Source organism: Brachyhypopomus gauderio, unplaced genomic scaffold (assembly GCF_052324685.1).
Source record: "Brachyhypopomus gauderio isolate BG-103 unplaced genomic scaffold, BGAUD_0.2 sc146, whole genome shotgun sequence".
Classification (NCBI taxonomy): Eukaryota; Metazoa; Chordata; class Actinopteri; order Gymnotiformes; family Hypopomidae; genus Brachyhypopomus; species Brachyhypopomus gauderio.
In genome coordinates, this window is record NW_027506967.1 from 52,846 (window position 1) to 70,182 (window position 17,337).

A 17,337-nucleotide genomic window follows, 5' to 3' on the forward strand; every position below is an offset into this window, starting at 1 on the left:
GCATGTATGACTGTGGTCCATGGGTCTCCTAAAGCCCACAGACAAAAACGACCACCCAGAATTTGCCAGGACCCACGCGGAAAAAGATCAAGCCAAATGTCACACCTTGGGTATATAGAAAGGAGCTATATAAGTTGAAGATTCATTCATTCATTCAAATGGGACTCTATACTCTGGAGGGGTGAGACCAAGATAAATGTTTGTGGAACTGATGGCTCTCAAACTGTATGTACTGTAGTCGCAAAGGTGAGGAGTAGACAGAAAAGTGCATGGTGCCTGCAGTGAAACGTGGTGGGGACAGTGAGACGTGGTGGGGACAGTGAAACGTAATGGAGACAGTGAGACGTGATGGAGACGGTGTTCTTATGTGGGGCTGCATGAGTACTGCTTGTGTTGGGGAGCTGCGACTCATCTATGGTGTTGTGAGTTCACAGATGTTCTGCCTTTTTTTGAAAGAGATGTTTCCATTCCTCCATGCCCATGGTCATCATGACCTTCATCCAACATAACAATGACCCAAACGCACATATAAATGTACACATCTACTAGCCACTGTGGAGGAGTGTAGTGATTTTTAATCTGGAGGTTGAGGTAGTGTTTATTGTGCTCAGTGTCTTCAACCCAGGTCCAGATCCCAATGTACTTCTGCGAGGTGGCTCTTTATACCTTATTACAAGAACTGTACCTCGTCTTTAAGGTTACATAGAGATCATCAGGGGGGCACGGAGCACCAAGAGATGTTAACCAACAATCTTGGGGTCACACAGAGCATCAGATATGAGAGACATCAGAGAACACACAAAACATGATGTGGTAACTTCATCGAGCATGTTCATCAACAGCTAATCTTGCTCCGAGTCCCTTACAAATTATAATGCTTTGTTTGCTTAAAGCGTAAAGAAAAGACACAAATAAAGAAATACAATTAAATACCACAAAGCTGAGATTTGATATCGGGGAATTACAAGTCAATGAATTTGGTTCATGATAGGTAGGGACTAAGTAGAAGATAATGGTATATTACAACATTAGCTAACTGGAAATTAAAAATAAAGGTTTGGTAGTCAGAGTAGCTACATTGTTGCTAATACTTTCCATAAGATCTCACAGTGCTGATTGGCACATGAGTAGTAGAGATGCTAGTGTTGACACATGAGTAGTAGAGATGCTAGTAGTAGATCATACTGGGCAAACACCACAGATGTTTCAGATTAGCAGTAGTAGATCATAATGTGCAAAACACGTTTCAGATTATTTGTATTGTATTGTATGTATTAAATGTCTCCTTGGACTGTATACCATTTGAATTTGGATTTCACTGCTGTGCTTTAAAGAATATTTGAATGCTCTGACTTTGGTTATATGATGGTGCGCAATTTCTCTTCCAATTAAATTTTACTTTCACTATTTAAGCCTCTGCATAAAAATGTTTTGCAATCACTGGACAGACATCTTCATGCTGTTGATGATCAAAATACTTTAATTGAACTTATGTGACATAATAAAGCACTGACCTTCAAAGCTTCAACCTCTACCAATAATTCTTGTTTTTAAACAGTACAATATGTGGTCTCTTGGTCACTTCAGTGCAATGCCAACACTAGTTTACACTCTGTTTTCCAGTGTAGGAAGTCAGGTCTCATTATATAAAATAATGACATAATTAAACCATTGATGTAAAAGCAGTCCCCTAGAACAGAAGTGAGCACGCTCATTTCACTTCCTCCCAGTGTTAGGAGCACATTGGGGACCTAAAAAAATAACAATTGTGGACTTAAGATTAAAAGTCCATCAGATACCATTCGATCATTCCATTTGAATTTGTTCTAGTAAGAGAAAAGAGAGAAACCCCAGCCACTATTTCAAAGTTATAGGCTTTATTTAACTGCCAAAATGTCAAGCATGACTCTACATCAAGAATAAGCACACGAGTTAACATACATGTGGATGTGATCTCTGAATGTAACAGAATGTACTGACTGGTTTGTGAAACAAAGGACATTGCAGTTTTACTCTGCAAAGGAAAAAAAGAGGCAGGAAATTAGCTGAAGCCTGTGAAGACAGTTTAGGAGGGAACCTACAGACCTGAACTGGGGCGCTGACACACCTTTGTGGTGTGAAGACACACCCTCCTGGTGTGAGTACACATACTTCTAGAATGTGGACACACCCTCCTGGTGTGTGGATCCACCCATCTGGTGTGAGGACACACCCTTTGGCTATGTACAGAAAACAGTCATATGGAGGGCTCTGTGGGTGCGTGAAGATAATAGGGTCAAACTGTGATGATGGTTTCCCAATGTTCGTTAATTCCAAATATAGAAAAAGTGAAACTTCACAGAGAAAAATTAACATGTCCAGTTACTAAAACGGACAAAGAATAAAGTCAAAGAATTGACAAAAGCTCAATCCAAGCACATCCTCCAGGTCTGAGGGTCAGTGAAAATGCATAGACTCTGGCAGCCGAGGAGAAGATTTAATGTCACGTGCACGTGTGTTTGCACTTCCTACTAACTACACTAAGAAGATTCTTCTGATCCAGCAGCTCACCTCATGGGGGCTGGAGACCCCGGTCTGAACCTGTCAAATTAAGGATCACCACTTATACAAACCTTGCAATGTACAAAGCTTGTCTAACACCACACCACACTAAATAGCACACTGTATGATTTACTGAAAGCCAACCCTCAAATCCCAGTTGCACAATAGTTCTGCCCTTTCCTCTGTCCGTCCCTAAACCCATAAAACCTGATCAATCCTGTTAACTTCTCTATCAGCCAGTAGCTTTAATTAAATTATTTGCCAGACTAGCCAGCCTCAACGTTTCTTCTGATTAATCTTAAATCCAATATGGTGTGTACCATTTTTCTATACGGTCCCACTGACATCCCAATCATGCCCAAACCTTTTGCGGTTTAAAGTCGTCATGCGAGTTTTCTAGCGGACATCCTAGTCTCCATTTCAAACAAGGACAATATCTCAGTAAGAGGTCAATTTAATTATCAAAAATGGCTGAGGGTTGGTGGGATTTCAAATGTATAAACAGGTAGAACTGTCATAACATAGTGTCTCCATGTTTCTCTCTGTGTACATGCAAAGGCCATGGCAGGGGGTGTCTCGGATGAAATAACCGACTTTATTTTTTCTTATTTCTTGTTTGGTGAGTGTTCCTTCAAGGCACAGGAAAAACAGTGGGCCCAAATATGTATGATAAAATGTTGTAGGTTTTGGGTGGGAAGGAAATATTACCGAACATAAATGGTTAGAATAGCCATATACTTATTTTCTTTGATGTCAAATTTTCTAAGTAATATCATGAATTATCTATAATTCAAATTAATTTACACATCTATAACCATCCTGGTGTCTCAAAGTGGAATGATGTTTTACTAAATTCCTTAGTAAGACACTAGGGCTAATTTAACCTAATAGCAGAATGACGAATTGTTAGCTGTTTATCTCTGAAACCTACCCAGTGCATACATATCAAGCACACCCCACTCTACATTTGAATAAACATCCCTTGTCTGATACAGTGTTTTTAAAACAGTCAATTTGATGATTTCTTAAGGTTATTTGAGATTTATTTACTCTCAATGAATTGAACACAGACCAAATTCAGTGCAATTGTACTTTGTTTGTTTTTCCATGATGCCTCTTTACGTGAACATTATGCCTCCCCCACCCACACTACAGTATTTCCCATGGGCACATCAGTGATTTCACAGTTGAGCTTGTCCAGACGGGCATCCAGAATGAACAGGGAGCTGTGGGAAGGGGTCATAAGGTACTGTCCAAAAAGTCCACTCCCGGTCATGACCCGGTTTCGGCGGTCCCAGTGCCACTGTGCTGCCGGCGTGGGCTGTTTCAGGCTCTTCATCATTTTAACATTACCGGTGCTGAGCTCTACAAACAGGGCGTCCGTCTGCTGGCCGGAGCTCCCGAACACGTTGTACTGGTTGACCTCCGTGAACGAGGGCATGAAGGCCAGGTCGGAGAGGTGCAGGTTGGTGTGGACGTCGAAGGGGCGGCCGATCTCGCCCCGGATGGAGATTCGCTGCAGGCGCATGATGCCTTCGCGGTCGTCCACGCTGATGAGGTAGTGGCCGTCGGGCGAGATGTAGGGCGTGCCGCTCACGTCGCCGTTGGGGCCCATCACGCCGTCGGTCACGCCGTCCACGATCAGCTGAGGGCGGATGGCGCCGGTGGAGTCCGGCCTGCAGCTGATGAAGTAATAGCCGCCCAGGTGGGAGTAGGCCAGCGCTTGCGGGACACAGTCGTAATCCTGCAGACTGATGTTCTTCACGTAGGACGTGGTCTCCAGGTCAATCTTATGCAGGACTGGCTCGTTCTTATGGAGGATTATTCCGAACCTACAATATAGAAGACATCCTTTATATAGCATCGATAACTAACCTTGTAACACCATTTTACCTTTCTTAATGCCATTTAGAGTCCAGTAAATTTAAAAGAAAGTTCGTTTTAACTGTCTGAACAGGATAAAGCTGTGAGACAGTTGGAATCCAGAATCTGCCTTCGGGCTGTACACTCCACTATGCCATCCAACAAGACACTCTGTAAATGCACCCAGTTCTTGTGGGAAACCCACTGATCAAATCACATGCCCACACAGACCAGGTTTAATCAGGACGACTTAAACTTTTGGAGATAAGAAGAACTCAGTGTTCCCTCAGCTCCAGGGGCCTCAGAAGCTCAAACGTCTTATCAGGACTCGGCTTGGCCCTGCACGGGACTTTGGGTCAAAAATCTCAATCATGCACATATGGTAAAACTGCAAAAAAGAAATACAGTTAGGGCTATTAGATACCTCTCCCAGAAGAATGTGCAGACCCTGCAAAGAAAATGTTAGCCAAAGAAATGTCAGAGACTGACGAGTCTTACAATACCCTCTGGTCAGGTCTGCCATGCACAGTGAGCCTGGTGTCATTCGGGGGACTTGCTGTGCCTTTGAATGTGGCTGATAACTGGGCTAGGCTGACACGAGCGTGCGCTTTATCATTCGTGGTGATGGGCTTTATTGATTGGCTGAAAACCTCGGTGTCTGGATCCCAATGGATGTCCATTATTGCAAAGAAAAGGATGCAGTTATAGGGTCAGTATAAATGTGCCAAAGTAACACACCCCATGTAACACTAGTAGGGTCTGGGATTTCACTTATATATGTTCAAAAATCAACTAATGAAGCCCGCGACTCTGCATATGATGATCTATATTGTGCTGTACCAGAAACAAACACCCAATATTCGAGCCTTAAATAACCATGGGTCTGGTGGTGTGCTTATCTTCTAGGTAACATTTTTTTCAAAAGTTACTCATGTGGAAGTTCACTGAATGAAATGATATAAACCTTTAACTGATCCGAAAGTCCGGTTGGCCTCAGGTAGAAGTGGCCCAAAAGTGTTCCACTTGGGCAGCATGTACAGCAGTTTAGCTCTGTGGCACTGAAGTTTCTTTTTGATAAGCCTTTTCTCTGAAGCCACCCCTCTGGTGAACAGGAAGTATGGAATTATCGGAGCCACCACAGCTACGTAGCAGGAGCTCACCTGCTGCAGAGATCTAATGTTCTACCAAGAGGTGGGAAAGTGGTTTTGCACACAGGTACACAGTCTTGTGTATCTGCTTGTGTTGGATAACTGAGTTTTCTTCTGACAGCTGCCTAAGGCATGCAAGGCAGTTTGAGTGCCAGTGGCTCCTGTGTCTGAAGAGATAACGGCTTTTATTTTGTATCTCCATAAAGTCTGTCTATCTACCTGCAAAAGATATATAGTAAGGTATAATAAAGCTAGCCAGCCTGTTTGCACACCTTCTTGTGTATTTTACGGGTCGCCATTGATTTTGTTGTATATAAATCCCCGCGGGAGTGTAATTAATGAAAGCAATGTCCTGCCCTGCACATCAGAGAGCACTTTTCAGATGGACAACAAATAAAGACTGTGCCTTCCATTGCTGTCAGGCCTCTGCACAGACGCCTTGCTTAAACATTTAATCAAGCCCCTTGTTAAACTACTGGGGAAAAACTAAAATAATCCTTAAAACGATCTTAAATTAATCTATTTGAAAAAGGACTTTTTTGTACAATTAAAAGAAATCAGGCAGAAAGACTATTGTATGGTCTACAAATGAGTTTGCCACTCATAAAGATATTGATCAAAGTGTGACAGGAACTCCATGAATATAATGAATGACTTCTGCAGGGTGTTATTGCACAAGTTATTACGGAGAAGGTTTGGGGACACTGGAGTAATTTGACAAGCTGTCTATAATCGCAGAACACTTCTCCTTTGGTATATAAATGAAATTTATTTATGAAACCGATTACATTTACGTGATTTACATCAGTCATAAGACATTGGAACTTAATGAGTATTTGAAATGAATTCCTTTTATGTGCCTCAATGCAGGGTTTCTAGAGTTATGGTGAGATTTAGCAGTTTGAATTGTAAGCGTCCTCTGGTGTTAGCCAGTGTCTTGCTGTGAAAGTAACTGTTTTAACAAAATGTAATATTAGTCATTATCTCAATCTCGAATCACCATACAGTGACACTACAATAAGAAATGTTTCAAAATGCCTGTATGTTGTAGAGTTTAAACAATATAAAGCCAGCTTTTGCAACAAGTTTTTTAGTCACGTCTAAGAACAACTATAGCACATTAGGTGACCATGCGTAACATGTTTTGGTTAGAAACAAATTTGTAATGTGAAGCAACAATTGTGTGGGTGTTCTTTTCATTTGGACGAATTTCTCAAAAATAAGAGAACTTAACAGATAGAACTTAACAGAACTTAGTTTCGACAGAACTGAAATAGCACTTAAGGTCTTATGACTGCATCAGAATCTGTATGCTTAATAGAGCCGGAAATACGACCATTAAGTACTTATCCATTTGAAAAATGTAATAACTTTAAAGATGTAACTCTCAGTATAGAGTATAGAGATTTAACTCTCAGTATAAAGAGTGCCATTCCTTCTCTGGAGTGTGGTGTGACCTCACAGCTGTACTGCGGTGTCCTCATTTAACATGTGGTGGACCTGAAGCTCAGAGACACCCGTGTGATTCCACCAGGGGACAGAATGGACAGAATAATGAGCAGGACAACCCGTTCCTTCAGGAATTGTAGCCATTTATAACTTTCCAGACTAGGTCCCTCTTGTCAATTTCTATGAATTTCCAGTTGTGAGACTGTGTTTGAAGATTTCTGTAGGGCCTCACTGTGAATGTGAACGTGTTTGTGTGTGTACAAGTATCTGTGTGCACATATTCGTGTGTGTTAAGCGGTTTTCTGGGGCTTCAGTTCAACTGGAAACTAAACTGGGCTTGTGCTCCTTGGGCCATATCACTGACATGAGTCCCTGATTACACAAGAACATCGGGAGCTCTTCTTTGTGGACCTTCTAACGGGCCTCAAAGCCTCTGGCCAACGGCTTTATCCATCAGCTAAGTGCTCTCACTGCTGTGTTTGATAGTCTCTATGAGTGAGCGAACACGAATCATCAGCATTTTGTGATTTGATCTGTTGGTCTCCCCCCAAAATCACTGATTCTCGAGGCCTGCGACCAACGTAATGACACATGAAACTTCATTTGAACACCTGAAAAGAAATCTGAGAGACAGAGAGAAAATCAGGGGAGAAGGTCACTGGCACCAATGACGGCAGTAATACTCAACAAGCTGCTTTGAACCTTGACAGGACATGGCTGCTTTAGATGCTTTGGTCTGACAAGACATTCAATTGGACATTCACATAGGACTTCATTTTGTCTTCATTCAGGCAGAAATGGAATAGTGTTGCAGTGGCTAATTGAAATGACTTAATGTGCATGTACATTAGAACATGCAAAATACCAATTCTTGAAAGAAGTGGAAAGAAACATTAAATTATCATTTTAGAGCAGATTAAAATGCAGTATACAATACACAAGTGCACATGAAAAGAAGACCTCAGTGAACACTTCTTTTCCCCAGTTTGGAGTTATTTCCTGTTAACATGGCAAATCAAAGGCAAATATCATCTGTCACCACTGGAAAAAAGATCAGAGGTACATGCTCAGTAATCTTCAGCCTGGATTAAATCAAATCAAATGAGATTTCCTTTTCCAGGCAGCTTGTCTTGCGATGTTTATTCAGGGTTTAATCTCACCACTCTTGTCTCTACAAGAGCTAAAGCTACTCCAAAATGCAAGTGACTGTGAATACATTACACGGGATATTAAGGCCTAATGTCAATCCTCCTGCGTGATTCATGCAGCTTGAAGTAGCTGGTCCCCAAACTTGGATCACAATTGCAGGCCCGTGTTAGCAGTCCTACCTGATGTGCATGACCGTCAGGCTGGAGGGAGGGATGAAGAAGTCGTCTACCCTGTCGAAGCGTCTGCCCACCGGCTGCGTGTGGATGGTGTGGTGGGGGGTGCTCCCGCTGGCCTGCTTGACCACCTAACCCAGAGCGAGACGATCACACACTCGGCACTCCATCACAAAACAGCTGGTCTGGTGCTAGATGTCACGACCGGGTCGACGCTAGCACGGCAGCCTCGGCTACGAGAGCTGTCGTCTTGACGTGCGCTCACAGCGGTGCCGTGGCTTAGAGCTTCATTCAGGGGGCGGACGTTTCAAATGTGCATCTGCGGGGACTTCCTGCTATGTTAATTCGATCACGTCTCATCATTTGCTGCCGCCCCTGAAAATGTCAGCGAGAATCATCAGGGCGCTGGAGGAGAAGGCTGAGAGTGCTTCACAAGAGCATCGTCCCTCTCGTGTTCGAGAGACAGCCTTTAACAAGACGCGATGTAGTCTCAGATGGTGCTGAGTGACAGATGTGCAGACCAACAGCAGATGTGGGGATTAAAGTTAATTCATATCCTCAAGAGTCTGAACGGGGGAAGGTGGGTAATCTTCTACAATGTGCAATATAATATGGAACTGTAATACAATTTTTTTTGTTTTTACCTGGAGTGTTGGGAAGTTCTTCTCAAGATCTCCCCAGCTCAGAATCCATACTTGGTCATGTGACTTGTCATAGTGGAGCTTCACTGGGACCTTGTCTGTGTTTACAGTCTGAAAACAATAAAACAAATCAAATCAATTTCTGCCATCATGCAGCGTTCATTATTCACAGCAATGGAACTGTCTGTTATCAACAGAAAAAGACAAAGCTGTAGAATTCAATTAATGGCTAATTAACTGTTGACCGCTCATTAAAGAGTCAGATTCATATCATGAAAAGTAGGCCCTTGACCCTGATTCGTTCCCAACACACAGTTCTGGCATAAGATCATTATGAGGCCCAGAGGACCTTGGTCTCTAGCACTTTAACATTTTTTCACACCTTCCACAATATTCATGAATTCAGAAGGTTGCTAATGCACTCATCCTTGACACAAAGAAAAGCATCTTACTCCTAAAAGAACAGATGGAAATTGTTGGTGAATTCAGTGCGTTTAGTTATTTGGCCATGTTTTGTAATGAAGTGCTACCAATTACTCAGTCAGATTTGGATTTTCTTCACCAGTACGTCAAGCCAAGAAGGATTCTGTGTTTGGGTGAATTTCACACACCTCTGAACATATACACACCAACTCTAAAAAATGTACATTTTCACACTCAAACCAGATTTTCAGATGAGTATTCAGGAAGTGTTGAACGTTCATTTAATAGGACACCAATAGTGAAATGTCTCAAATCAAAAAGGGATTTTTAAAAAGCCTGATTTGACAATGCACAATATTCTTAGGATAGACAGGTCACTAGAGAAAATGAACACTTCCTGTGTAGAATAAAGGAACTGTAATTCTCTTGACGCCATGCGTGCGCCTCTCATCACTTTGTTTTCTACACTTCCATGACATCTTCCAGATGGATTAGACTGGTGAGATCATCCTCTCTGAGGCCTTCAACAGTCTGCTGAGATGTCTGGAGATTTTCATATGTGATATCCATATCACAAGGACCTTAGATATCCAGACATTTCCAGACATGTCACATCCATATTACTAAACCTTGAAATATTCACAGATTTTTAAAATTGATTCAAATATGGAATAAAAGCTGGGTAAAACTAAGACTGCTGCATCTAATGAAATGCAACAATTTTAATGTTACTTGGCAAGTCTTTGATTGTTTTGCATAAATCCTTGAAAGCACCCTCCTGTCTTTCAGTCTCTGCTGGATCAGGTGCTTAATTAGCACTTGCTAATCTCAGAAAATGAAGCCAAATCTCCAGGTGACCAAATAACAAGCATGTGACTCCAACAAAAGGCGTCATGAGGCTTCCCGGGCAAGCCTGTCTCGGTGAGAGACACCTGCTGGCACCAATCAGGACTGAGGGAAACAGCTAGATTTATTCACCTGGCATTCCAGCCAGTTTCCTGCCAGCCTCATCCCAACCACTTCCATCACAAACACACCAGCGATACCCCTAAGCCAAATGATGTCAGAAGCTACAGGCTTGATTGATATTCTAAGCCAGACCTACTGCAGTTTCCATAAAACAGAAATCACATGCTTGGCCAGAATATCTCTACCCTTCCAGCAGCTTGGTTTTCGCTTAGGGCCGCCCTGGTTATCAAGATTTGCCAAAGGCTTTGAAACTTTAGGAAAGTTTTCTCTTAAGGGTCTCACTTGAACAAAGTCAGACTTAAAAAAAAAAAAATTAATAAGTGTCTGATACTGAGATTAAAAGCCTGCCAATCCGAGAGCACACATTTCCAAATTAATGTAATCATCAAGAAACAAGAAGAATCTATTGCTGCAAAGCTGACTTTCCTTCTTGCGTGTCATGTCCTGACAAGTTAGGTCCACTCTCCCCACCAGCCGGCTCTGTCTCAAGTGTGGACGCTACACACGTTATCCCCATAATGCAAAAATGGATATGGCTCCACAGAAACAGCAGAGGGGATCCACAGCACGTAAATCACAGTGTGTCTGAGTAGCCAACAAGCAAACACAAAGTGCCAAGACTAGGGTTTCCAGCCTGCAACACAGACATTTGTTTATGTTTTAGGGATAGGGGAAAGAAAACAAAAACAAAACAACAGTATCTCTACAATCCTCAAAAGATTCAAAGACTCAAAGAACTTATTCTTGTGTATCAGTGTTATGAACTCTGCTAAGTATGAAGGCTCCCGCTAAAGGCTAAATACTGCAAAAAAAAAAAAAAAAAAAAAAAAACCCAAAAAATAGGTGCTTTTTGACTCTTACTGGTACTGTGGATACAATATGACAATGAAAATCTGGCACTTATGAGGATAAACTATAATTCAGCTGCTTTTCTAACTGTAGCATGACCTGTTATAATGAGTAAAATAACACCATCGGCAGAGTTTGTCGTGGACTCTTAAGCAAAACAATATATAGCAACAAGTGTACACTTAAAGTAATTTTCACACATAAATTATGCAAGAAAATGGCATTTCTGTTGTCACTGGACCAATCTCCCCACAGAATCAGTAGACATCTGAAGACGGAGTACACTCACAGTCCACTGTTAGTAGAAGTAATTATCATTGATTCAGTGGCTTACTTGGATGGCTTTCTGGGATTGGATGTCTACAATCAACACTCTGTTCAGCAGCGGCTGGGTGGCATAGATGAACTTATCCTTTACGTTTACGGCTGACGTCCACACACACTTCTGGTCCTCTTCCCCTTCCACTTTTGGGCAAACCTCCTCCTTTAAAAAACAACAAAATTCATTACAGTTTATCAGAGAATTATAAATATATTTTGAACGAACATTGGTGAATCTTAAGGCAAGCAACTCCCCTATGGAGAAAGATTAGCCCTCACAAATTTCTGCGAAACATATGGCAAGGTGTAGCCCAATTCTCCATAGCTCCTGTTAGGTATTGCTGAATTTGAATGGCTCTGTGTGGAGCTCAGGGGAGACCACCTGCTCAGATGTTAGGAATTTAGATTTTAGATAACTCTTACTTATTTCACTTTAATTTAAAAGTAAGATTTTACTTTTAAATGAACTGAAGTTGCAAAAGGAAACTCTCACTATCTGCTACTCAAGCTTTGATAAATGGCAAAAAATATCAAGGAATAGCATCATTTCATTAGGGCATTGGTACTGCTTTACTGATGATAAGCCTAAATTGTTGTTAATTACTGTCCTTAGGTACTGCTCTTAGGTATGTTTTTGTCTGGAGTTAATACAATTGCTAACAAATGCCAGTCAACCTTTTTAAAAATAAAGCTTCTTCACAATCCCTCTGGCTTTTGTATGTTGGGTCTGAAGTGCCGTTGTTCCAAACTGAGGAATCCCAGAATTACACTGGCCCAGACGTGACTTAGCCTGACAGCACTAGGGGTAACCCGACAATTCCAGGAAACAGATGCTCCATCACACTCCTTGGTGGTCATCAGACGAGGGAGTTCTCGTCTACTTAGCAGAGGAGCTTTCTGCCCCAGGCGCCTCCAGTAATTCACCAACGCACCTCAGCATTGCTGCCGCGATTACAACAGAGCTCCACGCACCATTAGCCAGTGGCCTACTGACTGGTGCTTCTCTGGACTGAAGAAGCTCAGGGTTTCTGTATTTACGTGAAGCTGAAACAGAGGCTACTGTTTTCAACACTGCAAAGCACGTGAAAACATCTCTAAATTGTACCAGCTATTCCTCAACAGTTCATCAAATCATGATAAAAAAGGACGGAGGGTTTTTAAACCGTGGACCATCACTAACGTCTGTCTGCTGGCATTTCTCCCTTTCCCAGTTCATTTTCTGTTCCGCTGTTACCGGTAATGAATTCATTCATCAGCATCACAATCTATTAATGTGCATGTACTTGAAAGTAGAACGTGGGATGGAATCATCAAAGTCGTGGCCCATCAGCGACGCTGAGGAGAATCGCTGTCGCACTTCCTCAGTGTCCCTCCCCAGACACCGTTCTGTGTCGAGTCTTGACATCATGGCCTGACGGGTGACTGATATCCTAATAAAGCCCCCAGTGCCTCTCAGGAGGCTGGTGGTTGGCATTCATACGTTCAAGCTCCACAATACCCCTTCTGCCTCATTACTAACCAGCATGCTGATCAAAACGCCCATTTACGAACATGTGTAACTTCCCTAGTCATTAAGAGCCACCCCAAAACATTGGAGACAGCAGAGGTAGATGAGAAAAGTCGGAAGTGTCAGAACTGAAGGCATTACTACCCTGTCATGTGGGAGATGATAGCATCTCATCTCCAAGTGAGCTTGGGCATAATTCAATTTAGCCGAGTCCTGAAATAACAGTCTTGACAGAGCGGAGGTTCACATCAGATTATGGTGTGTAAACTTTGGAAGAACAGAGAAAGAATGTCCTAATTGTCCTAATAGACTTTACATCAGTCTACATGACTCCACACCAGTCTACATGACTCTACACCAGTCTACATGACTCTACATCCACCCACTTGAGTCTATATGACTCTACATCAGTCCACTTGACTCTACATGAAGAACTCTACAGGGTTGCTCTGTCTGGGCTCCAGAAAGACATATACTAGAATGCTTTGTTTTCTTGTAAGATGTTGTCTTGTGGGACCTACATCCTTCATTTCCCTGTCCTCAGCCTCACGGTTAGGCCCGAAACAAGAGCTTGTGTTTCAGATGCTTTGGCATCTTTAAATCTGAGAAACAATCCATGTTCTTGTAGAAAAGAAATGATGGAAAATATGGAACAATCTTATGGTCTTAAAGACTGAACTCTACACAAGGAGAGGTAAATGGATTATTCACCATATTAATGTACTTATAGCTCACATTGGAAATGAATGACATCAAAGTGAATAACATCAAAATGTAACATCAAAAGCATCAGTGTTGCTCACTACCGTTCTATGCATGAAGTATTACAAATATACATCACACACAAAATTTGTGTGAAATGAAAGAGGTTTGTTTGTAAACACAGCCCAAAGCAACGCCCATAAAGATAGTAGTTTATTCAGAAGTAATCCGCACAGAGGATTTGAGAGGGGGGGTTTGTTCTTCTGTTTGTAGAGGGGATTTAAATGTAATATGTCTTGCTGTGCTATGTGAACTCTCACCTTCAGGCCCAGGAGTTTCTCACTGGGTTTGATGTGCCTCTGGATCTCACATGCAACTGGCTGAATAACTTTGATGCCGTCTTCATAAAAAACATAAAACATGTTCCCAATGCCCAGACCTGGTGAGGAGACAAGTGACTGCATCAGGGGGTAATATCAGGAGCGTCTCAGTGCTGGTCTCTCTTGAAGATATAGACATGCACTGTGTGCAAGTCATTTATCTTTATATGTGGGGAAAATACATTTTTAAAATTAATTTAATTGTATGTAATTTGCCTGAGGAGGGAAATCAACGTGCAGTTGAATGATGAAGATTTTTAAAAAGAACGTTTCATACCTTCTTCTCTCCACAGGATGTTTGCCACTGCGAGAGAGGACAGAGGAAAGACATGCGACAAAACAGAAGAACATGAGACAATAGAATTAAAAAACCTGGTGCTGGCAACCTTCTCCACCCCTGTGTCTTTCTCCACAACACCATCCATGCAGTGCAAATTATTCCAGCCACCTAAACCTGGCTGATGACATTGTTTCTCAGGCTGTGTGATTGCGAGCTCCACCCGACAGGGAGCTGCTGTTGAGACTGCAGCGGTAATTATATGCTGCATCTTGACGAGATGGATTCAATCAGTGTACCCTCATGATGACGATCAATACAGTGCCATCAATGCCATGGTAACGAATACAATGCTGCCAATGCCATGGCAACGATTACAGTGCTGTCAATGCCATGGTAATGAATACAGTGCTAGCTAGCAATGTTTTATACTGAGGTCAGCATGCTGAGACCTTAAAAACACACACACACACACACACACACACACGCACACACACACACACACACACACACACGCGCACACACACACACACACACACACACACACACACACACACACACAAATTCAACACAAGCCTTTTCTTAGATAAAATTAAAATATATAATATAAAATCTAATTAAAATTTGATTTTAAAATATATCAAACGTGTATTATGCTTCAGGCGGTGTAACGCTGCAAGATTCAGAGGATGCGGAGACGAGTTGCATGTAACTTGTGGTTTTATTTTACAAAAAATAGCTACACAAGTAGTGGACACGTAACACTGAAAATGTAGACCCACAAAGACAGACTAACACACACAATATGAGCACAACGTGTGGCACATTGAACTAATGAGATGAGTGAACACATACACACACAACCACACCCACAGGAAGTACATATATGGACACAGACTACATCTACACATGCCTGAAGGGAGGGGTCCGGGCCTGTATCATGACAGGTGGCTGTAAAACAGGGCACCTAGCTCACTTCACAACGAACCATAATTGTAATAAACCAGACTAATGAAATTTTCCTAGAGAAATATTTTCTCATACTTCCAACTTTTAAGACATTTTATCATGAAATGTGCAGCCATTAAAAAAAAATAAATAAATAAAAACCCCCAGAGACAACAGATGTGCCATTATTATTTATGGGTAACATTTGTCAGGGCAATATTCTGCTAATGAATATGCCTCATTAATGAAAAATGTCCACTACATTAACAGCTATAATGGATGAAATCTTGGTTTGTGTCATTGTGGTGTTACAATCCTCCAGACTTCAGGCATGTCACCTCACATCATTTCACACCTTCTTTCTGCCTAATTCTCTTCCAACCTCTGCCTCCCAAATGTTTGCAAAGCAATCTTCCACAGTTCACCTCTGATTCTTATCTAACCCATCGTTTTCTCTCTCTCTCTCTCTCTCTCTCTCTCTCTCAATCTCTCTCTCTCAATCTGTAGTCCTCTATTGCTACTCGAGTACGCTTCAGGATTAAAAAGCGCTGAGTCACCACCTAGATTACAAACATGTGCGTGCACTTCCGCAACGATGCTCTTTACAACTTTTACGAGAGCACAAAAAACAGAAGAGAGGATTCTACTAGCATATGGAAGCGTGCAAAGTTGTAGAGAGACAAATGTGTGCTTCCCCAGCTGACAGAATGGGAGATTTAAGAAGCTCTGCGCAGTCCCAATACTCCCCAGTAGTATACTCTATACTCCCTGGGTATTGATGCAATTCATCACCAGAGAAGGAGACTGAAAGCTCGGGCCATGTACACGGCCCATATATCATAGAGCTGCTCATCCATGTTTGAAAAGCAACAACAGGGCGCTGCTCCGTCCACCCTGGTTTGGGTTTCCGGACAAACGGGGCACGACTGTAGGAATCATCTCCAGCTCTCCTCACCATGGACGTTCTGGACAGCAAGAGGGCACCGGACGTATTGGTGACGCAGCCCCTCGCCAGCGTGAAGACAGTCAGGCTGCAATTAGTCCCGCAAAAACAATGGAAATCGGATCATGGCGAGTGCCCAAGGCCCGTCTTCCCTCTTACACTGCGCTGTTCGTCTGACCCGGCAGACGGCAGGAGTAAATAAGGCTGCTGCTTTTACACCAGGGGATGTGAATTATTATGCAAAATGTCCTGCTGATGTCTGTAGTTAAGTGGAGGAGAAAGCACTCATGGCGGATCCGTTTGGCGTCCCTGGAAAGAAGTGTTGCCCTTCGAAATTCTTGTTCATTTTCTTTTTGTGCCATTTGATTATATATTCACTATTAAACAAAATGAAAAAAATGCGGCATTTTTTTTCTGAGGTTACAAAATTAAAGGTTGTATTATATTTTTTCAAGCATGTTATGCAATGTTAAGGTACTGTTGGCTACACTGGCTTTGGGTTCTCTGAGAAGCCAAAAGAAATCCTCTGAGATGCCACAAACACAATAGAGCCATTACTCTGTAGCTCTCTGTAATTCTCTGACAGAGAATTTCTGCAGAGACTTTTACAAATACCTTACGCCTGAAAAAGACCTGTGATTAAATACTGACTATGTCTACTCAAAATCTTCCCACATTTGCGTAAGGTCCATGTGTAAATGCACTGGTAGCCTATTTCTGTAGGGTGTCATTTTGCTTTAAAAGCTTGACACACCAACACTCAAAGCCAAAACAAGCCATCTTAGGAGACGTCTAATTCTACTGAGTGCCTGGATACTAGGAAACGGCAGAATCTCTAGAAGGAGCCTCTGACTGCAGTAGAAACGTCCAGTGTAATGCAGCGCCAAACGGATCCTTCACTCCTTCTGTGACACAGAGTGGCGCGTCAAGTTGACAGAATGACTGAAGGTAAGTAATGACATTCTTAGTCAGCAGTGACAAGCTTGCAACTTAACCAACGAAACCTGCACATCACGAAGGGAAAAAAGAACCAAGCCACCCCGGTCTGGCTGTG

General features: G+C 42.2%; 1 protein-coding gene across 2 annotated transcripts in view; it reads right to left on the bottom strand.

Moving 5' to 3' along the window:
- Positions 1-1,860: 1,860 nt before the first annotated feature.
- fstl5 (follistatin-like 5) overlaps positions 1,861-17,337 on the bottom strand; it is a 109,933-nt gene continuing 94,456 nt past the window's right edge. For both annotated transcript variants that reach the window (XM_076994502.1, XM_076994501.1), the window contains exons 11-16: positions 14,393-14,419; positions 14,056-14,174; positions 11,540-11,689; positions 8,968-9,075; positions 8,330-8,454; positions 1,861-4,373 (exon numbers count right to left, since the gene is read on the bottom strand). In XM_076994502.1, coding sequence (XP_076850617.1) covers positions 3,671-4,373; positions 8,330-8,454; positions 8,968-9,075; positions 11,540-11,689; positions 14,056-14,174; positions 14,393-14,419 — 1,232 coding nt within the window. In that variant the 3' untranslated portion in view covers positions 1,861-3,670. The remainder of the gene's footprint in view (positions 4,374-8,329; positions 8,455-8,967; positions 9,076-11,539; positions 11,690-14,055; positions 14,175-14,392; positions 14,420-17,337) is intronic.